General features: G+C 39.2%; 1 protein-coding gene across 22 annotated transcripts in view; it reads left to right on the forward strand.

Moving 5' to 3' along the window:
- Positions 1-24,144, forward strand: part of LOC108443646 (neurexin-1a-like) — a 537,123-nt gene that overhangs the window by 169,426 nt on the left and 343,553 nt on the right. For 8 of the 22 annotated variants that reach the window (XM_037532641.1, XM_037532643.1, XM_037532657.1 and 5 more), the window contains 3 exons: positions 8,215-8,516; positions 10,576-10,620; positions 11,737-11,898. In XM_037532641.1, coding sequence (XP_037388538.1) covers positions 8,215-8,516; positions 10,576-10,620; positions 11,737-11,898 — 509 coding nt within the window. The remainder of the gene's footprint in view (positions 1-8,214; positions 8,517-10,575; positions 10,621-11,736; positions 11,899-24,144) is intronic. The other 14 variants (XM_037532645.1, XM_037532651.1, XM_037532649.1 and 11 more) reach the window with 2 other exon arrangements.

Genomic DNA, 24,144 nt, shown 5'->3' on the forward strand with positions numbered 1-24,144 from the left:
GGCTTACTGAGGAAAAGAGCTTGAAGGGACTCTTGAATTAAAAGTAAACATGGGGGAATCACAACTGAACAAGGGAGGGAAGCGTAACAAAAGTATACAGGTGAAAAGGAGGCTTATAGCTTAGCCTATAGGTTTTTTGCTATATTCGCGTTAGCGGCATTAACTGAGGCAGCTGCCACAGAGAAATGCCAGAAAGTCTTTGCAAGTTTTATGGCCAGCGCTACCATTAGGGTGTTCTGCTGAGTGGTGCTGAGGTGAATCCCACTGCACATACGGAGTGCAGATGCTAGGCTTCCATGGTAGCAACTGAAGAGGGATGAAAAGATGGGCAAACTCGTTATGCATGTCTCTTTAAATTACAAGTTCTTTTACAAGTGCTAGATCAAAACCACGCTTAGGGCCAGAGTTTCCCTAATGTGTGCCGCAACGTGGGAGTATGCACTGTACTTTCTTGGCGCTGTGCTGAAACACCTTTACATCTTTGATTACAGTCACAGTTTGGAACCGGTAAAGCAGAAGGTTGTGATGCTGTTGTGTGAGGTTGTGATTTTCTCCTGTCACTGCACCTGCTCATTAAGAGTAGAAAACACGTTGTTCAAGTTCACAGTTGCTCCTAAAATACCTCCGAAAGCATAAATACGTGGTATCCTTAAAAATGAAGATTCCCAAATGTTTCTTGACTTGGATATTTGGTTCTGGAACATATTCTTGGAGGTTTTTTACACTTTAAAAAAAGGTTCTGCACATCTCACAAAATTGGCAAAAATAATTCGTCAAAGAACCACTTTTGGTTCTTTATGGCAGACCACAACTGGTTGTTGTGGACCCTTAAGATTCAAATCTAACTTGCAACACACAGCAAAAATCTGGACAATCTGGGTGTTCCAGAGGACCGTTTGAGAACCCTTGCTTTTGGGAAAAACTGAAAATTACTGGAAAAATATAAAAGTTTGGTATTATATAAATGTCTTGCCATTCAGTGGCCGCTCTAAATAAGTGAAACCAATGACCTCTTTGAATGAATCTAACTAATACCAGCACTGAGCCGCTCTTGGCAGTATATTTTGGGGTAACCGTCCACTGCAGGAGCACCTACTGTACCAGTGCCACACACTTTACCATGCCAGTACCACTGCTATGCTGAGAGTGGGCCAACACCCAAATAACAATTGCTTTAGATCAGGGAACTGTAAGCAGTTCCCTAAGGCAGTGGTTGTCAAACATTTCCTCAAGGGCCTCCAGAAAGTCCACACATGTTCTTGATTCCCGCTCCTAACACACAGATAAGGAGCAAAAATATGGACTGGTTTGAGTACTACTGCCCTAAACTGCCACTTTTAGTGCCACATAGTACCTAAATACTGAACACTCATTTCCTTAAGTGAGATGTGAAATTATTCCAAGTTGTACCTGAACTGCTTGCGTCTTACTTCTGGGTTTAGGGGAAAAGAAAAAAGCAGATGTTTTCACTGTGTTTGGTAAGACCACAAGAGACTGGAGGCACAAGCTGCTGCAGATGTCCATAGTCTTATCAGATATGCATCTACTCTGAGCTGTCTGTGTATTGAAACCCCATTAGAGTTGTATGTTTGCAAGTGACCAAGTTTCCTCCAAAACATGCCAGTTTACACTCACTGTTCACTTTATTATCTTATACTTCCACTAATTCTACTCATTCACTTTATAAACTCCACCTGCTTTATAGATCTATTATATAGATCTACAATTACTGACTGTAGGCCATCTGTCACTGCCCAGTGTGTCAGCCAATTTATCACTGGTCAACTCCTGGCCACAGGACCCCTGTTAGCCAGATATTATTTGGGTGGTTGCCCATCCTCAGCACAGCAGTGGTACTGACATGGTAGAGTGTGTGGCAGTGGTAGAGCAGTGCTGCTGGGGTCTTTTACACACATCTGTAGTGGTCACCTACCCAAAAATATGCAGCCAAGAGCAGCCTCATTCAAAGCAGGAGTTGATTGGATCCATTCAGAGCTGGTGTTAGTTGAATTAGTTCAGAGTGGACATTGGTTAAATTCATTTAGAGCAGGCATTAAAGGTCAAGAATGTGACTTTTTTAGGTTGGTGTTGACTCATTTCATTTGGACTTAGCTTTGACTTGGTCTCAGCCCCCTTTAGATTCCTTCTAGACTTGATCTCAAGTAATTACGGTCTTGTACTTGACAAATGTGGTCTGGACTACAGCCAAATCATTCATAGCAAATTTGAGCATAGTACCTCACAGGTTTTGTCGTGAAATTTCACTTTTTGAAGGCGACAATTCACTATTGCTGTCTCACCACACTGGCCAAAAAATATTCAAGCATAACGAACAGCAGTAATGGTCAGGCCATTTTAAAGGCCATTTTTTGTTACGGAGGCATCCCTATGTCATTTTTTGGAGAAACTGAAAGCAAGTTTTCAGAAAAGAATGGAAGTCGTTGTAATATCGAAGTGTTGAAAAGAACACAATGCTGAAAAATCTGGTATTGCATGTAGTCATCGATGCTTATGTATATGCATATGTCTATGTATTTCTCTGATGGCTCCCCAGTAAGGCTGCATTTCTTTGCAAAGCAGTTGAAGATTGCTGTCTCAATTTGGCTTCAGTTCTGTCAATATTGACTTTCTACTGGTCTCCACTTTGCGTTCAGTAACGACTGACAAAATTATTGCATTGTTCATTTCGCCTTTGAACATGCAGAGGAGCGGATTACCCTGTGGCTGTTTGCATCATGGCCTGCTCTCATGCGAATAGACCTGAATCAGAGGCTCATTTGCATCATTCTCCCGATCGATGCTCTCGCTATCTTTCCCACCACAGACTAAAATTCAACGCCAGCATTTATAGTGGGATAGCACCTGCAATCATCGCTGTTAGGAGATAGCGGTCCATATCTATCGATGTGATAAAATAAGGTTCCAGTTGGAGGAAGATAATGTACCTGAATTGGAGGCACTGCTGGTGGAGTTATGCACATGCTATTATTTCTTTATTTATTTATTTTTTGCGCGCACTCTATCTGTGGGAAATATCAGATCAGTCTGTACTGAATGTCAGAGGCAAATGAGAATTGTTATGCTCGAATACAGTTGCCATTTAAGGTAATCTAATTTCGGATGTAAGACGCTAACCTAGGGAATGTTTCTAGCGGGGCGAGCGAGGCATGAGTGACACCTTTGCCCTTTTGTAAAGGGAGATTAGCTGTTGAAACGGCTCGTGTTGTGGTGTGCCTGTGCTCTAAAAAGGGGCTTTGGAGAGAGAATGAGGGGGGGAAAACAAGAAGCTCTCTCTCTCTCTCTCTCTCTCTCTCTCTCTCTCTCTCTGTCTCTCTGTCTCTCTCTCTCTCTCTCTCTCTCTGTCTCTCTCTCTCTGGATCTGGATCTGGATTTGCCGTTTAGCCTGGCTGCATTGTCGCTAGGAATGTGTTTCATGCCTGAGATTTCTTTCAATGGAGAAAGTCATGCTGCCATCACATTAATAATGGCCAAATGGATAAATTGGATTAACCAGATATAATTATCGACAGCTTTGATAAGGGAATGCAGGCTAGAACACTGAAAATAGGAGGAAAACCTCTCCGAGTGATACAATTATTCAGGAAAAAAATCTCAAACATGATTCAGCCTTGATTAGCACCTTTTGGTATTTATGATGGTCAGAAATGACTTAATATGAAGCATTAGAGAATTTTGGCCGAAAGTTCTTTGGACAGAAGACTCAGTTGGCTACATTTTACCCTGGAAATTTGACAGAAAAGCGTGCAGTGGGGTAAAGCTATTTCGAAGGGAAAAAATCTCGAAAAAACTTCATTTCACATTTTTAAATTGTTGTACAAAAAACATTCATTTAGTTCATTTCTAACTTTTTCATTTCTTATTTTTCAGATTATTGATGGGTGGATAAATGAATATGTTGTAGTTTTATATTCGTAGTCTGTTGTTAGATCATTTTGCTCATTTAAAGCACTTTGTCTATTCCAGTTGTCAATAGATTAAAGCTTAATTATTCTTGGGCCTATGTCATGGAAAACTACTTCTACCCGTTAAATAAGAGACGTTGTCAAATTTCAAAATGTACCATTTAATTCATATACAGCAACGAAGCTACAAACCAGTTTATACTGATGTCTTTGTTTTTGTGATGTCACAAAAAATGATGCATTTATGGGTATTCGCTCAGCCTACAGCCCCAGCCATTCACAGTGAAGTCATAGGGAGTGTTTCAGATCTAAATTATTTAGATGAAATCTGCTTAAAACAAGTAATATAAAGTAAAGTAATAAGCTAAATTGTCATTCAGACTAAGAAGTATTAGATATTTCAAGTAAATTCAAGACAATTACAATTGCCAATATATGTTTTTTGAAGTTTTCTTTGGGGACTGTTTTGCCTTGCACTGCCTTACGTGTACCTCTCTACCCTGACTGATTGTTAAAAAAATATTTAGGCTAAAAGATTATCTTAAAGCTTTGATAAAACAGCACTTCAGGCATCAGAAAACATTCATAAGCATTTCATGCAGTAGTTTTCTGTAAGGCAGCTTTTTGAGGTATTCAAGCTTTAGACGCCCGGTTCCTATCACCACCACTGTGAACAGTTCTGGCTTGGTAAGTTTCTGTAGAACTGAGCGTTTCACATCAAACCATCTGAATCCTTTCACTCATCAACTGCTGCTTGAAATGATCATCTTAGATAGCACATTAGAGCCATATGGAGCCACTCCCTCACAGTGGCAGATGCTTCTGAAATGCAGTTTTGTGTTACACCATTATTTTGCCTTTTTATGGCTGTTTTCCTCACATACATACTTTATATTTGTCACATTTTAATTAGGATCACTGATCACTGTTTAAATTCTATTCATAGTAATAAAAGGTGGGAATTGGTATGAATGCGTAAACCATGATATTGGATTTTTTTTTAGGTTTGTGATATGTTAATGTTTTGTGGTATGTTTTATTACCACAAAATATATTATATTGGGATACACACTATATGGCCAAAAGCATGCGAACACCTGAGAATCACACCTATATGTTGTCAGTGTATTACTTTTGCGTGCAAGTTAAACTTTGTTAAAAATGTTCGTTTTATTTAAGTTTATTATTGAAATGTAACAGAATTGTGAAATAGGCAACGCAACATTTCATATCAACAATGAATGTAATATTAGAAGTCTAGTCTATGGACGTGGGAATCAAATCTTGGCCACTTGTAGAGCGATGGTGTTATCCACTATGCTATATAGCCATTCCCAGAAATAGCAGCTTGTGGTCGTACTTGAAGGGAAAAAAAAAAACAACCATTCAGTGCTGTCACAAACTAAATATATAATATAATAGGCTTATATCTAATAGGCTTAATACACATGAAATGTAAAGAGCCCTTTTCATATTCATGTACCAAAAACATTTTTACTTGACCATCGCACAACCTCTCTTTATCTATCGTATTTAAACAAGCTGTTTACTGAGCCTTTCAGACTGAAACACGTAACTGAGCTCTGTTCTGAATAGCTTTCATGTATTGTGGCTTATTCAAAAAGAAGTCTGCAATGAAACACTCCTTAATCTTCAACTATACTCCTTATAACTATACTCCGTATAACTCCTTATAACTTCAACTTGAAGGGGCAGGGCTAAACTTCTGTAGGTTGATTGGGTGGATATATGCAAATTGGTTCTTGTAACGCTACAAAAACGGTGAATTCAAGATATAAATTTGAACTTTTTCAAACTTTTCAAAGTATTCAAACTCAGTGTAATAATAACGTGTTTTACCCGTAATATCACAACACTTGTAGTGATTTATTTCCCACCACTGCTAGGAATCTATGTTACACGACGGAGTTCAGTGAGTCTCGCAACCTCGGCAGTATACAGATGAAAGAAATCCATCCAGCGGTACAGCAGGTAATGAAGAGAGAATAGAGCAGACAGGAGCTGTTCGCTGTAGCTTCTGTATGTGGATGCTTATAGCAGCAGCTCTGCAACAAAACAGAATCCATTCTTAGAGGCGTCCCACAGAGCACATTCTTTAACAATATTGATCAGCAGCATGCAGCCAAAGCCGTGGGATGTGGGAGAAAGGGGCAGATGACCCATTCAGGGAAGGTGTCAATCACTGTGATGGCTGGTATGGAGAGAACGGCTGGTAAACACAGAGGTCAATGGGGTTTAACCTTATTTATCTGTTCTCTGTTCTGCTCTAAATAATGCACTTAGAAAAGAACAAGCAAGACCTAAGTCGGAGGGGGATTTCTGCTGCTTGTGTTGAAAAGCAACCAAAAGACTGTTTGTTCATACCTTTGGACATTTAACAGATACTTGGCTGCTTCTTCCATATTTATATCATCAGAAGTTTCAGACTGGGTACGTGCTCTCACGTTAAAGTGGAAAGCCATCGTATTTGGTGAAATAGAAGTTACAATGTTATGTGGTAGTAGAAATAGCAGAGTTATAACAATATATTAAGTCATTTAGTGCTATTTTAGAGATATATTTTAAACAAAAATGTTCCCTGATAAACTATATTAAGAGTTAATCTGATTCTCTTAGTGGAAACTATTTTTAGTGTTGGGGGTAGAGCTGCACAACATGGTCATACTGCTCTTATTATTATCAAGTGGTTTCCCACTCCTGGAGATCATATGGGTCATTTTTCTCCGGAATATCCTAACTTCTCTGTGGGTCTTCCGTTTTTGGTTTTGTGATTCCTCTGATTGTATCTTCCTCATTTACCATCGAAGTTTCCAGACATAGCAACCTTCTCCAATTAATTGGCTCTTCTCAGAATATGTCTATTATAGAAGATCTGTAGCTTTGTTATCTGAGCATTGACTGAGCGGTGAAGCTTGATTTGTTTGAGGATCCATTTGTTTTTCTTTACCACCCAAGGAGCTCTCAAACGTTTTTGCCAGTGCCAAAGTGCAAGGGGATCTTTATTCTTGTTTTAGATTTAGTTAGATATTGCGAGTGCACATATTGTGAGTGCAATATAAGTTCCAGTATATTGACAGTACATTGGAAAACTCATGAAAACTCATGTGATGTAATTAAAGGGAGACTAAAACACAGCCGTGGCTAAATCTGTTGTAAACATTCTTATTTGCCTCATACAGCAGCATTGCAGTCTCTAGATTTTCTAGTTTAAAAACTGGGAAAACTGTTTGGATAATTCATGTTACTGCTAGGAAGCAGCCATCAGTAAGTCTTTAAATCTTTAGAACGTAGAGAATGAAGTACTCAAATGACCGATATGACTCCTTACATGAGGAGAACAAGCTCTTACAAGCTAAAGTTTGAAAATTCCAGAGCTGTCTAGATATCTTACCTCAGCCTGACTTCTTTCCAAAGGCTGAAAGGGCCTGTCTGCTGCCTACCTGTGCTGAATAAAGATAAAAGTACTGTTTTCTTTACAGTCTTATTCAATAATGAAGGGAGGAGTGAATAATGATGGCTTGATATGTATTTATTAGTCTGTAGACCAGTGGCTAGCAGTCAGGATTGGTTGACACCACAGGGACTCCTGATATATCATGTAATTCCTGCTATATTATGTATTTGTGTAATGCATGTTGGGTGTTGTAGTAAGAGAACATTGAACCAAAACATGAAGACGTTATAAAATATTTTTGTCTGAATTCTGTCGGCAAGATATAATGCTATTCTAAAAATATTACATAACACAATGACATATTAAACATACTTAGTGGTTTTAGGCTGGTATGCCTTTTAATGGTTGTTGGTAGATGGTAGTATATGTTGAATACTGTGATGCCTTTCATATTACCCAAATGACATCTGTGGTTGGTCAGGATGCTCACAACTCACAACGAACTGGTCAGTGATTGGTTAGAGGCTTGTTTGTGCATTGCATACTTCTACAATATTGCATTGCAAAGGCTATTATTGCAATTATGATTAAACCTGTTGTACCGCCTGTATGACACTATCTCTCTCTTTGCTTACACTGTTGTATCCCACACTATTTATAAAGAGCATCCATTAGCATTACAATGTCTCAGTACTCTGGCAACAGCATCCTCCTTTACTCCATCTGTGCCATCTTGCTAGCAGTAGATAAACATCGTGGTCTTTACTTGGGGGACCGTGCTTCTGTAATAGTGCACACTTGCATTGTGACAAAGTATTAAAAGAAAGCCCAGACAACTCAACCTTTTTCTTTCTTTTTTTTTGGTCTTTATTTCAGGGAAAGAAGAATACGTGGCATCCTTCAAAGGCTCCGAGTACTTCTGCTATGACCTGTCCCAGAACCCGATACAAAGCAGCAGCGACGAAATCACGCTCTCGTTCAAGACGCAGCACAGGAACGGACTGATGCTGCACACGGGCAAATCAGCTGACTACGTCAACCTGGCGCTGAAAAATGGGGCGCTTTCGCTTGTCATTAATTTGGGGTCCGGGGCTTTTGAAGCCCTGGTGGAGCCGGTCAATGGAAAGTTTAATGACAATGATTGGCATGATGTCAAAGTAACAAGGAATCTTCGTCAGGTAACAGTGCAGGGGGTGCTGACCTAATCTGATCAGTTAGAGCGGTCAAATTTTAGAATTGATTAGAAAGATGTTTGAGCAGGGACATACCTTAATGCTCCTTTCTCCCTTTGAAAATGATTTTGTTTATATTCTTGCATAATATAAACAAAATATATCTTCAGGATATTCTGTTTTTCGTATGGGCTGGTAGCCAGTTGCAGAACTGGGCTCGATAAGGCCAGTAACGCAGACAATATTGACGTGTGCATTCATTAACTCCATTGACTTGTAGGAAACAAAGCCAGTTGTCTGACTACATCCTCACAACACCATTAGAATCACCCCAAGTCCAATAATGACCAGTCTGGTCAATGATTTAGAGCACCTACTACTTAGGCTGTCCAGGCACTATTCAATGATGAGGCCGTGTTTTTCATGCAAATTGGCAGTACAAGCAAGCCCATACAATAACAATAATAGCACCCAAAGAAAAGACTTCCAGCTAACAGAAGAATCGGTAGAGGTTAGAAGACAATGTGGCCAGCAGTTTCAAAAACATAGCCAAAAGCCAAGAGTGGCTCACTCAGTAAAGGTCAAACTGTTCACCTTGATGTTCATGTCAGAAAAGCATCCACTTGGTCATGAAAGCAGAAGTGTTAAGGCATTCCACAATGTTAAGTGAGCTGTAGGAAACATAAGGAGATGCGAAAGATGCCCTCACACGAAGGTGTAGAAGATATGGAGAGTTAGGGTCTACCAAGCTTCTAGATTTTGGTGTGGTAACATGGTAATGCAAAGACCATGACATTGAAACCAGACATAATGATATAGAATAGGACTGAACAGCACACCTGGCTTTAATATTCAGATGCTTCTAAAGACCTTCTTTAACTGGATCTTGTATATTTGATCAAGGTTGGAGCTGTCCTCTACACCTGGGGTGCCCAATCCTTGACCTGGAGACAATAAGGCAATGCCTACAACAGACCTATAGGAGATATATGAAAATATAAAGACATAGGAGGTGCAGAAGATATATGGTGAGATCTGCCAGGTTTCTAGATTTTGGGGAAAACCAAGGTCATCCACTATGTCATACTGAAACCAAGCAAAGAGGCGTTGGTCCATGAAATTATTGTTCTGAAATCGTGTTGAAGTCTGCAACAAGCTTGCAAGAGGTATACGAAGATATGGAAGATATGAACTAGGTATACAAGAAATATTATGGCAAGCTGCAGTCTCCTTGATTTTAGAGAAAATGGAAATAATCTGTAAGGATTCTGGTGGGATTGGACAACACTATAATTCACTTGGCTGAAAATACTTATGAAAGTACTGTACAAGACCAATCCTAGACAGAGTATGCCCTTGCTCAAATAATAAACTTATCAACGATCAGAAAATAAACAATTTGGGCATTTTCATCAGATGAATGCACAGAAATCAAACGACGCACATTATGAATGCATGCATAATCAGCATAATTGGGGGAAAAAGACAGATCATCCTCGCTCCATTCTGTGTAAGGATCTACTTTGCTTTGTCTCATTGCAATAAAGTGAACCTAAAGTTCATCACTGAGACCTAAATAGGAAGGCACGGGAGCTCTCATTTCCCAGGCGACGAGACTGGTCGCCGTGCTAGCACACTAACTTTCTAAACAACATGATGCCGGGCTTTGGTTAAAGAGGGTCGACTGATGTGCTTTAGGCCTTACAAGCCATTCGATGTTTGTCAGTCATGTACTGTGTTGGGATGGGCAAGAATGAAAAATGGAAACTTAATAGCGTACATTACTCTATATAGGCAGTTAGAGATATCAATGCTAGCACCAACCTGTAGTTAATGTTAGCCTGCTTTTTCTTTTCCTCAAAAAACTTTCTTTGCCCTTTCTTTTTTGTGTTACTAACATGCTGTGGAAAACTAACGTCATTCATGGAATGTGTCATTCTACTAACAGATCGTTTCTTTTTAACGGACAGTGTACTAACCTTGGTAGTAACCATCATATCTTTTTTGAGTAACGGTCGTTGTTCTGTTCACAGTTTTAATTTCCTTTCCCCTCTTTTCCACAAAGCACTCAGGCATTGGACACGCTATGGTAAACAAACTACATTGTTCGGTAGATATCATTCTAATTGTTTCTTAGTTTGGGTTTGCCGTGTGTTTTTTTCTTTTCTTTCTTTTTAATGTAGACGTCTTAAACAAAACAAAACAAAACAAAAAAAAAAACGGGGAATTGCGGTTGGTACTTCTCTGCTTACTTTTTTCCGACTCCTTTTGTTTTTTGTTTGTTTTCTCTTCATTTGTTGGTTCTTCCTCCCTTTACCTTGTTTCCTTGTCCAGTTCTGTTTGGGTCCGCCTTTCAGGAGCATCGTCTTGAGCCTTTCGCATCAAGCAGTGGTTCACAGGGAGGACCTGCTGCTGGCTGACTGGCCTGATGCTCTTTTGGCTCAGCCAGTTTCTGATCCCATTACCTCGGCATGGCATGCTTTACGAACGCCCGCCGCCTGTTCGGCTTAGCAATACACCACTGCTCTTCATCACACGTCGTTGTCTGTGGTGTCTTCTCTCTGATCTTAGTCCCAGTCCCTTCGCTCATTCCTAGCTCCACCCATCACTCGCTGCCTGAACATCATGTCTTGAACGGCTTCTTGAACTCGGCTCTTTCTTTTTGCGTGCATGCAGCTAGCAAAAAGAAACACGAGCCAGCACGACTCGATGATTTTAGAGATCTCTTCGGTTTTTGTCTGTTCTGCTGAATTTTCCGAAAGCAAACCGTGGTCGTGCTTTGCATTGCCTGTGCTTCCAGTCTAACCCTGTGGCATTTTACTTTGTTTTGATGCAAAAACAAATGACTAAAACTACTAATAAGACTTAGCCAAACTAACCAAGTTAACATTTTTTACTAACACCATTTTTGTGTCTGCTAAATTACTTTTTGAGTTGCAGTAGATGTAATACTAACACTCCTTTTTGGGCAATCTGTTTGTAAGTTAACTAGATGAATATGGGGCTAGCATAACCTTCAAATTAATCTCTAACTGGACCAGATAAAAATGAAAATAAAGACATTCATTCATAACAATAAAGACATGAAAATGGGTTCCAGATAAGCTTAAAAAAAATAAGGGAAAAGTAAAAGAACCTGGTAGAACAGTCCAGAGCGGTAAAACCAAACTGCAACCAAAAGGTTATTGGAGCATAGCGTGTCCTTTTCCTTTGCTTTGTCGTCTAGGTAACGATATCCGTGGATGGAATTCTGACCTCCACGGGATATACGCAGGAGGACTACACCATGCTAGGCTCGGACGACTTTTTCTATGTCGGAGGGAGCCCTAGCACGGCCGACCTGCCCGGATCGCCTGTTAGCAACAACTTCATGGGCTGCCTCAAGGAGGTAAACGGCTTGTTGTAAACTTTGCACTGCTGCTTAGGGAGCTCCCTAAATTCCACAGTCAAAATGACTATGTTTTTTGTCTCCATTGAAGGAGTTTTTTTTGTTTTGAAGGGGAAGAAATTGTGCTTGCAGAACAGAAAAATGCACTTTCACATAGCAATAAGTAGATCTTATCTTTCCGATGACTGGTTCTCCAGAAGGTTTGAATAAGAACAAATGCATTGATGTAAGTTTGGAATTTTTCACTTGTTTGCTTCAGTTGAAGAACAGCGCTATCAGAATGACTGTGCTTTTGTGAATAAAGGCCTCTTTAGAAGAACAGTGTCATAGAAGAACCACTTTTGGTTCCCTGAAGATCCTTTCAGTGGCTTGTTCTATGAAGAACTGTTATTGTAAATGTGATGGGAGTGTGAAGAGCCTAAATAACCTTCACATAATGCAAAGTTTGTATACCAGTTGAACTGTTTTAGTACTTATCAGTACTGTGCAAAATGACTGCGGATCTGTTTAATTTCCAGTCAGTTTTCAGCATCAAGGCAAAAACACCTCTCAAAGATTAAAGTTGTAAGTGCTGTTTTTGGTTCAGGTGTTTGTTAGGAGTTCCATTTTTTGTTTAGTTTTTAATCATTTTTTGAACTCCCGTTGTTTAAACTCTTATCAAATCTCATCAGAAATATCTGAAAAATGAATGAACTGTACTCAATGGCTGTTTTGACTAGAAATGAGTTAAATGAAAGGTGGTCTCTGACTTTTGCACAGCCCCGTATGTCCAATTTAAGAACTGTTTAGCAATGTTTGTTTCCAAGTTGCCAATTTATCTATTAGAGAGATGGACAGTCCGAGGCAGTGGCTTGAGCTCAAGCACATTGCAGAGATTCCAGCTCATTTTCAGCGTATTCATGAGAGCAGAAATCTTTAAAGAATTGAGGAACCGAATGCATCGTTACGGGGCTGACTTCCCAAACACAGATTAGCCTCGTCATGGACCCCGACTATTATAAAATAAATGGGATTTTCAATGTAAAATCCCCATTAACATTTGCTTAGTTTTTGTCCAGTAATATATATGAAATCACTGACCTGTGTGGTCTGCAGACTCTTCTCATGGATCATAGCCTTTTGGCCTTATCTAGCGTCGGCTCTTATTTAGAATGTGATGCATAGGTGCTATTTTTGGAACTAGAACTATTGCCAGATCTCTTGCTTTCCTAGATCTCTGTGACAGCTAGAGGCAGGTAAGATGGATAAGAGGGTGACTATAAGGTTGGATGGCTTTGTGCTTTTTTGTATTTTTTTTTTACTTCATTTGCAAAGGTGGGCAGGGGTGCATTAATTGTAATGTGTCTTTGCTGTCTCAGAGTGAGTCACTACTCTCATGTCAATCTCATTTTTCTGGAAGTGTTTTTTAAATTTTTAGAGCACCAACAGGCTGAATTGCCTACTGTCAGTTGTGGACTAAGTACATAAACCATGTACTTGAGTTCAAGTAGATACCCAAGGTAAAATACTACTCCAGTAAAAGTAGAAGTTCCTCCCTTTAGACCTCCACTTGCATAAAAGTACAAAACATTTGCCTTCAAATGTACCAAAGTATTAAAAGTAAAAGTACTAAAAGATTAATTATGACTCTAATGTTCTATTACTGTTTTATATAAATAATATTTTATTTAAGACTCTTGCTTTATAAACTCAATTTACGTGTGAATACTCCAGTGTCACTGATTTGGTAAATCAGTCTTTTAATAGAATGTCATTAATTAGTCACTAATGTCTAATTATCATAAGCACAAAACACTGAAGGCAGACAGTTTCCATGAGGGAGAACCGAGTGGCTCTGAAATCACTTTTTACACACAGGCAAAGTTTTAGTTTAAGATTTATTTGCCTTGTAGTTGCAAGTTTAAGTTTAATAAAAAAAAAAACTGGCTTTAAACTCAGGATAACACATGGGCGTCCTTTACTATATTGATTTGTAGGTCTTCATAAACTTAAACCAGACTAAATTAATTTATAAATTATATTTATAAAATGAAATATTGTTTATATAAATTCAGAAAAAGACACATCAGTCACGACTGCATATCTGTACATATTTCTATATTGTGGTCTGTTTACACAAAGTTAGGTTAGTTCATGTCCGTGTGCTTGCATGGGTAACTATCTCCAACAGGTCAAAACACGATTGGTGCACTTGCTTCACGCATCTTTAATTCTGATGTTACATTTTTATGCACACAAAAGCCAAAAGCAATGACAGATTTCTCGTAATGTAGTGTAAAAAGTAAGATATTTGGCTTTGAAATGTAGTGGAGTGAATTAAAAAGTCGCACCAAAATTGAAAAACTTAAAGTAAACGTGCACAAAAAGTACTTAAGCACAGTAATTAATTACATTTACTTAGTTACTGTCCACCACTGCATGCTGTTTTTCACCCAATTAAGCAGCAGTCTGCTAATTCAAGTCCTGCCCAGTTGAAAAAAATCACTGCTACTAACCACATTCAGCTTTCTAGCATATTAAACACTTCCCAGTTAAGAAATCAGTTAGAAAAGCAAGATCCCACCAGCTGATTAAAGAGCAGATTGTTATGGCAGCTACAGCATTACTTAATACTCACAAATGCATAATACTGTCAACTTTTAGTGATCCAGAAATAATGGCTATTGACCATGTGTGATGCAAACATCGAGTAATCGTAGAAAATACAACCCATTAGAAGCTTGCTTGACCTGCATTAACATGTTTGGCTTCTGGATCTGTGAGATAAACTAGTCCAGTGCAACAGGGATTGGGACTAGTCTGTAAATGGCAAAAATCAGTCGAAGAATAGCGTGTAAAACTGTAAGTGACCCTCAAACCATATTTAGTTTAGAGGGTTTTTTCCATCTTTTCTGCTTTTCTGCTTGTCCACTTACTCTATTCACTGTACATATGAGTTTTTGGGTGCCTAATGGATCTTCTAACCCAAAAAGGCATGAGCAGCCCACAGCGATGTGCCTAATTGTCTATGACTGGCCGTAGCAGAGCATAGTTGATCTTTTAATTTTGACAAAGAACCCTTCAACTTGCATATGGAGCTTCCCTTATTTCTTTTCTTTTCACTACGTCTTTACTGTTGTCCTAGATTACACCCCCTCTCAAACTCTATCAGACAAGCCTGTCCTCACTGAACCTTGAAGAAAGTCTTTTGGGGACTTTCCGTAACTAGCTCTTCGGTTCTTTAGCACAGGGCTGCTCTGCTCTCCTTCTCAGGCTCATTAGACGACTCCGCTCATTAAAGCAAAGGAAGCATCTCAGCCAGTGGTTAAAACAATGACGTTTTAACACATTGCGGATGAAAAAAACCATAGAACATCCACAGAACAAATTTCTCCACGCAACATTATCATTTCCTTCCTGCCAAGTAGAGCTTTCCAACGATAGCATCGCAAGACGCGCCAGGCGTATTCGATTTAGACGGACGCGGCCTGGGATTTGAAAAGAGACCCGAAGGGACCAGCCATGTCTTTTTCAAGCCAAATTGGTGTGTTTTCATCATTGTGCTTGCCTTGCCTTCATAAAGAACTGAAAGTTTTCTCTCTATTTGCAGCCAAACATCTTTCCACCAGTCAATTACATTAATGTTGCGCTAAATTAAATAACCGAAGATGTTTATTGACCTGAGCTGAGCAATTAAGTTTGCCTGCTTTTGTATAAGAGGCCTGTCTTAATCAAATAATTAAGGCAAGCAATGCAATTGAGAGCACTTCATTAACACCGCCATGCACCTAGGCGCAAACCAACTTCAGATAAGTGTTATCCATGTTTCCTTGCTAATTTCTATAATAGTCATGGTGTTTGGCTCAGCCATACTCATGTTAATATGCATTCCCTGTTAAAGGTTTTAGGACAACTTGCCTTCCTTTGAAATTCATTTTGGTTTCCATTGTTACGTTTCAGTTAGATAAGAAAAATACATGCAAAGAATCTGTTAGCATAATAAAGGTATTTGCATACTGTGGCTATTCACCAGCTCTTTGACTGTGTTTTGCAGTACTCAGAGATGTTCATCAGATCATCAGATCAGCCAGTGTATAAAGAAGTAACTAAAGAAATTCAAACTTGCATATTGAACATACTGGAGCTAAGCTACACTCTCAAAAATTAAGGTTTCTAATTGGTTCTTGGCTTTTGGTATAGAATCTTAATATTACATGGATGTTATTCAAACTTCTTCACACTTCAAATCTGCTTTCCAATCTATGATCTATCGTTCTAGCTACAGGCTAAGTTAATACACTAGCCACAACCTAACATGCTAGTTGTGATACAACAGTGCAGTATGATAGTGTAATATGATATGCTGTGATACAGTTCAATGTGATGCATTGTACTGTTTCATCTTCATTAAGAACTAAAGCTTCTTCTACAGCACTTCTTTAGAGCGGTCTAGGTAGCAAGGGAACTTTGTTTTTTGCAGGTAGAACAACCTCTGCCTTTGATTCAGTCAGAGTCGGTCTACAATTGATAAAATCAAGGAAAAGCATTATCCTACTTATTGACTCATTGCTCCAAGGAAACAAATCTCCAAACTATTTTTTATGAGCTTTGTTCATGTCAGGGTAGAACTGTTTCATAATGGGCTGCAAAGCTTTGCTTTCTTGTGAGCAGGTTGAAGAAGCTTGCACGTGCCTTATGTAGATGCCAGGCTGGAACCCAGGAATCGAAAGCTGATGGCACATAAGCAGGGGTAGGGCTTTTGACACTTTTGCCCTGATTTAAATATGTTTACGCTATCTCCATAGACGACTATTCATTTTACACTATGGTATGAGATTCCTATTTGGCAGCCGGATGAGCATCACTGTGTGTAGAAGAACATCATTGACTAGTTAGCATTCTAATACACTATATTCCCAAAAGTATTCGCTTGTCTGCCTTCACACGCATATGAAATTGAGTGACATCCCATTCGTAATCCATTTAAATCCATGGTTTAATATGATGTCGGCCCACCCTTTGCAGCTATAACAGCTTTAACTCTTTTGGGAAGGTTTTTCACAAGGGTTAGGAGTGTTTATGGGAATTTTTGACCGTTCTTCCAGAAGCACATTTGTGAGGTCAGACACTGATGCTGGACGAGAAGGCCTGGCTCACAGTTTCCACTCTAATTCATCCCAAAGGTGTTCTATCGGTTTGAGGTCAGGACTCTGTGCAGGCCAGTCAAGTTCTTCCATACCAAACTCACTCATCCATGTCTTTATGGACCTGCTTTGTGCACTGGTGTGCAGTCATGTTGGAGCAGGAAGGGCCGTCCCCAAACTGTTCCCAGAAAGTTGGGAGCATGAAATTGTCCAAAATCTCTTGGTGCTGAAGTTTTAAGAGTTCCTTTCACTGGAACTAAGGGGCCGAGCCCAACCCCTGAAAACCAACCCCACACCCCCAAACTAATCCCCCCTCCACCAAACTTTACACTTGACACAATGCAGTCAGACAAGTACCGTCTCCTGGCAAGCGCAAAACCCAGACTCGTCCATCGGGTTGGTAAATGTGATTCATTGCTCCAGAGAACACGTCTCCACTGCTGTAGAGTTCAGTGGCGCCGCTTTACACCACGGCTTTAAATGCTTTGCATTGCACTTGGTGGTGTAAGGCCTGGATGCAGCTGCTCGGCCATGGAAACCCATTCCATGAAGCTCTCTACGCTGTTCTTGAGATAATCTGATGGCCACATGAAGTTTGGAGGTCTGTAGTGATTGACTCTGCAGAACATTGGTGACCTCTGTGCACTATGCCCCTCAGCATCTGCTGACCCCGCTGTGTCATTTTACGTGGTCTACTACTTTGTGGCTGAGTTGCTGTCGTTCCCAATCACTTCCACTTTGTTATAATCCCACTGACAGTTGACTGTGGAATATTTAGTAGTGAGGAAATTTCATGACTGGACTTGTTGCACAGGTGGCGTCTGATCACGGTACCACGCTGGAATTCACTGAGCTCCTGAAAGCGACCCATTCTTTCACTAATGTCTGTAGAAGCAGTCTGCAGGCCTAGGGGCTCGGTTTTATACACCTGTGGCCATGAAAGTGATTGGAACACCTGAATTCAATGATTTGGATGGGTGAGTGAATATTTTTGGCAATAATTTTGAAGAATTCCTGGTTGGAGCATCTTGTATGGTTGCTCTGAGGGGCAGAACCCTGGAACACAAGGCCGATGGCACATAAACAGTGCCCTAGGTTTTTGACCAGACAGCCTCTGTTTAAAGACTTGCACAGGTCTGCATTTTTGGGACCACATTAAAATTATATCCATAGACAACCATTCATTTTTCAATGTGGGCTGGAATACCCATTTGGCAGCCAGTTGGGCTCACATCGCTAAGCATAGATTGACATAACCAGCTAGTTCTTTATTGTGTATATCTGTGGTTGTATCATGCAGAATGGAGCAAAACATGGATAGGGCTGCATGGGCCCTCAAAAGGCCTTGTCTTCCTGCTGAGCTGGAACCCTGGAAGCCATTGAAAAAGGCATGAAAGCAGTGGCCAGGATTTTGACATTGTGGCCCCTGATTGATCACGAGTGGCCCATGGTCACGCTTTGAGCCCACCGTCCCTCCTGCATGTCTGCACTCTCACAGCTCCCCCTGCGCAAAGCTCTTCTGTTTTGATGATGAAACGCTGTTGCAGTAATAGCCTAGTTGTCAGTTCTCTAGGCCTGGTGACAAATGAGTTAGGTGCCTCTCTCTCTCTCTCTCTTTCTCTCTCTCTCTCTCTCTCTCTCCACGTCCGTGGAACGCAGAGCCTGGAGCTCTGTCCAATCTCCCTGGCCTCTAAAAGGTGCCCTTTGTCTTGACTCCCTATATTGATTGCATTTTATTGGCAGTATCTGCTGTGCACTCAGGCTCTGTGACTAAAGAATTGCAGCGGTCTGCCTGTCTGTTTGTGTTTTTTTTTTTTTCCCCTTCCCTCCAGATAGAATCCGTCCTCTTGCTGTGCCAAGAGATTCTTGTCGACTCGCTATTTGTTTTCCATTGGTAGGCTCTTTATGGTTTTCATAGCAGAATTTAAATGTTGATGGAAAATTGTACCCGGCATTCAGTCAGAGTCATGAGCCTGGCTTTGTTTACTCACTGCATTTTGGGAGAAGGAAGGTAAAAAAAAAATCATCTCAGTATCACCTTGTGGAATGAGGGTAATTTATAAGTTTGCATCGTCCAGTAACCTGTTAGCCACAGAACTGTGCAAAAGAAAGAGACAAAATGGCTATAAATTACAAGAGATTATTTTTCAGCATTGGGAAAAAGCAGAAAACATATATTTGACATAAAAAAGTCACAGAAGCCTCAATAAAGAAAAATACTATCAAAATGGTCAGTATTTAGTGAGTTTACACTTTCGTCTTTATAGCAGGTTCTATTCTTTTCAGAAGACGTGCTTTCAGGCTTTCAAAGAAACCTGCAGGAATTTTTTCCCTCACCTTTCAGCCTGGCAACATGCATTTTCTGCTTTTGCCTCTCTGGGGTGGTCAGTCTGTTGTATTGAGAACTCCAGCAGCTCATTTGTTTGCTTTGCAAGTGTTCTTCTTGTCTGTTTACTTTCCTCAATAAGTGCTTTCCAGTAAGGATGACCAGAAACGCCTGTGGATTTTTTTCAGATCTGAATCAAGAGTGGAGCTTGTTGTTCTCCTCTCTCTCAGAGATAAATGCTTTAAGTGCAGTTTATCTGATGGGGACAGGTTTGTGAGCTACCAGGTTGACTTGCATTGAAATCCCATTTTGATTTCCAATGAGTGGGACCAGTTTTGTGAGGAAAAACATCATTCTCACCTTCTGGATTTGTTAGAAACTCCATAGGGCATTAGATTCTATTACAAAGGTTTAACATTCATGTCCCAAACTGAGGTTCTAGCCAGAATAGTCCTCTGGAATCTCTCCTGAAAGTATAATTTACTATTTAATGTTTGCTGCTTTTTAGAATCGCCTAAGCATGGACTTTTCCTACAAGTGCTAGTTGGTCCACCTTTTCTTCAGACCCACAACTGCTAATTCTCTAAAGAACACCAGTTATAGTTTCAGTTAGGCTGTGACAGACTTGTTGCCTGGGGTCATTTCATCCTCCCTGGACATGATTGCATCTGTTCTGTCATCTTCCTCAGACCATGACTGCCCTTTCCATGCTGTTAACCGGATGGAGACAGTTTAGGTCTTGTACAGTTGATCTTTATCTTTTAATCAGCTTTTGAGCTCCAGTTTTGGAAACATATGTTTTTTTTCACTTATTTTACTAATGCAAGTGGATTATCTAATAGTAGACTTCAGACAACAAATATATCATGGTGGATGGACTTCGTTTAGGCTAAAAATTGTGTGCATTGGATTTTTCACTGAACTATTCCTTTGAGGCTTTTCTCTAATACCTTGCACACTCTGTTCCCTGATGCACAAAGGTCCTTATTCTCTGTGGATTACAGTTCAGACCTGGAGCAAGGCACCAAACCTCAAATTTCAGAAGGTACCACCCCCGATGCTCTTTTCCTCTTCCACCATGACATACTTATAAGTCAGATTATTTTCTCACAGCCTACCTTTCTTGATGAAATCAGGGTAGTCACCCCCAGTACTAGTTTACTAGTTTATAGTCTTACTTTTTTGTGTGCCCATTTGAGAATGGCTAAAGCATATAGACAGACTTTCATGGCTCATGCTAATATGCTCCCATCGGACATGTGCCTGTTTTTTTTTTAGGTGAGTGTTAAGCAAAGTAAGAATACAGAACCTTTCTTCCCTTCTTTTTTTCAGTTTAACTGTTTGATGTAATAGTAAAAGTAGGACTGACATTTACATACTTGGTTCAGAATCAGTTGTATTTCAAGTATATTACACACATGAAGAATATGCATATTAATCAGTCCAGATAAATACGTAATATGCAAGGTAATATGTCTATCATACTAAACTGTCCTCACCTTTTTGGTGTAGTGTATACAAGTCATAAGTTTTAAAAGTACACTTTTACACACAAAGATGGTTCTTTAAAGGTTCTTTAGTAAATAAAATGGTTCAATATGAATGGTTCTACATGAACAGTCAAAGAACCCTTTGCATGCTTAAAAGGTTCTTTGCATGGTAAAGTGGTTCTTCAGATTGAGGGAGAATGTGCTGTAGATAGTTCTATATAGAACCTTTTTCAAAAGGGTTTGTGTGTGTGTGTGTGTGTGTGTGTGTGTGTGTGTGTGTGTGTGTGTGTGTGTGTGTGTGTGTGTGTACCATTCATTGCCCGTTTTAAATTCCATTTTTTGTGATGTCATCAAACAAATATATGTATATATTGACATCGCATGGCTAAAGTTATCAGGAGTATTCAGACTGCTTTTAGGATAAGGGCAGCCAGTCAGTATGGAGTCTCTTTACTGAAATTAGTTTTAAAGGCACAGCAGCAAAAATAGCCTTTTTATTTTTATAGGAAAAGGAGATGTTGGAAATTGGTCATGGGCAAATGAATTACGACACAGTTATAAATGGATCTGTGGAAACCATATAACAATAATAAGAATCATAATAATAATATGGACCATTGAAAGTATATTTAAAGGAAAAAATAAAATGAGTAATCTGAGGTATTAAAAGAGCCAAAATGAAATGAATAAGTGAATATGTACATGTGCAGGATCTGAGGAGGTGTATAATCCAGTGTTATTTACAACATGTTATGTGCTGTATTCTAGGCCATGCAAGTTATTTGTAGCAAATAGCCAGAAAATGTGTTGAAACCAAACATCGAAACCAAATGTAAATATGTATATTTCATAAAACTATAGCTGGGAATGTTTTGTGTATGTGATAAATCATGTATGGATATTCAGCACATTTGACAAAGTGTACTAATTAAGGCAAACGTTTTATGGTGCACACCTGGTATGCCTAATGGTCTCAATACAATAGACAAATTAGCTATGGCTGTATAAATGAGAGACGTACAGAGCAACAAAAGCAGTTTGGCTCCTTACTTTAGTTACTACATCCTTTTCACTATCGACACAGCGGATGTTGATGTTGAATTTATACTGCATCTGGTCTCAAAGTTGTGTTTAAGTAAACACCTCAAAACAGGCTGTCCAGCACTGCAGCTGTCCACCATAGCAAAACAATAATTACCCATCAGAATGGATTTTTTAGTTGGTGGACCGTATAACTGCTGCTGTTCTCCAGTGATATGGATACATACTGTACCTTTACTAATGTAGCAGCGAGGCAGAGTACAAAGAACTACACACACAGTTTTTTTTAGTATTCCATTGTTTTGGAATCATTTCTCCAATGTACTGCTTTTATTATTATTATTAGTAGTAGTAGTAGTAGTGGTAGTACCCTTGCAAAAAAAACTAAACAAAAAACATGATTTTCACATATGAATAAACAGGTTGTTTTGCATACTTTATGTATCAAAATAAAATAAAAACGCGGTCACTTACCATTTTATATTATGTTATTCGCGTATACTTGTAAACTCATGGCTTCGTGGTAGTAGGAGTAAAAGCAGTGCCAAAAGCAGTGGTAGTCCCAGCAGTAGTAAAAGAAGGAGAAGTAGTTGTCAAAGTAATAATAACAGCAGGAGCAAAAGCAGGAGTAGTAGTAGCTGTAGTAAAAGTAGTAGACGTAGTTTTAGAAGTAATAATAGAAGTAGAAGCAGTAATAACACTTTGTTGCAGTAGAAGTAGTTGTAGACGTAATAGTAGCAGTAGTCGTAATGGTCATAGTAATATTAGCAGTACCAATAGTTGTTGCAGTAGTATCATTAGTAGTAGAAGTATTAGCAATACTGGAATTCGTACAAGTAGTAGTTGCTGTAATAGTATTGGTAGTAGAAGTTATAGTAGCAGTAGTATTTGTTACATCAAAAATAAATCATAAGAAACTTATAGAAGAAGCAAGTAGCATATAATAGTACTGGCAGTGCTGGTTATTGAAGTAGTATTGGTAGAAATGGTAGTAGCAATAATAGGCAAAGTAGAAATCATAGTAGTAGACGTAGTAGTAGTAATAACAATAGTTGCAGTAATAGTAATAGTAACCATAGCAAAAGACATAAGCAGGTAATAGTAGAAGTAGTAGCACTAGTAGTGATAAAGGTAGTTTTATCAGTAGTAGTAGTAGTAGTAGTGTCTGGAACAGTAGCACTAGATATAGTGGTATGAGTACTTTTAGAAGAAGTAGTTGAAGAAATAGTAGAACTAACAATGAAAAAAGTAGTAGCAGTTGTTGTAGTAGTAATAGTATTAGGAGCAGTAGCAGCAGTGATAGGCAGAAAAGTAGTAGTTAAAATAGTAGTAGAAGTAGTAGCAGTAGAAATAGTGGAAAAAGCAGTATAAGTCGTTATAGAAGATGCAGTAGTTATGGTAGGGGTAGTAATAATAGAAGTAATATTAGCATTAGTAGTAATGACAGCAGTAGTAGTTCTTGTAATAGTAGAAGTTGTAAAAGAGGTAATAGCAGTATTAATATTGGGTGCAGTAGCAATAGTAATAAAAGTAGTAATAGTGGGGTAGAAGTAGTCACAGTAGCATTAGTAGTAGTGGTAGTAGCAGTAATATTGTAGTAATAGTGGTAGTAGAAGTAGTATCTTCAGTAGTAGTACTAGCATTAGTAGTAGTGACAGTAGTTATAGCAGCAGTAATAGTAGAGGCAGAAGCAGTAATGGCAGTAGCAGTAGTATCAGAAGTAGCAGTACTAGAATTAGTAGTGGCAGTAGCAGTAACAGAAGACGTATCAGCAGTAGGAGCAGTAGACATGGTAGCAGAGGGAAGAATAATAGTAGTGGTGACAGTGGTAGTAACAGGTATATGAGACATACATTTCTGTTCCTTACTGATATTGCGTTTAATAATATTATTAAATATACTGTTTAACATTATTATTCTTTGACATTTATTTTGCATTATTGGCATTTTATTTATTTAGGTGCACTGACTTTTATTTAGCAAGGTTGTTCCATTTTAATTAGGCGTTTTTAAATTATTGTTATTAATGTTACTGATGCCGTTTAACATAATGATGGGTGGTATGAGCCGTAGCATTAATAGGCCTGTGTTTGAACCAAGCTACACAGAGCTCACGACATTACTCAAACTAGTTCCTGTTGACGGAATAGCAGAGGACAGTGTTGACCTTTGAGGTTTTCAGTAGAGACTTTTGTTGTGTCAGTCTGCATCATTGCAGATTAAAGGGACTTCACTTGTGCCTTCACATTGTAATGTTGTAGTACAT

The sequence above is a fragment of the Pygocentrus nattereri genome, chromosome 22 (genome assembly GCF_015220715.1).
Source record: "Pygocentrus nattereri isolate fPygNat1 chromosome 22, fPygNat1.pri, whole genome shotgun sequence".
NCBI lineage: Eukaryota > Metazoa > Chordata > Actinopteri > Characiformes > Serrasalmidae > Pygocentrus > Pygocentrus nattereri.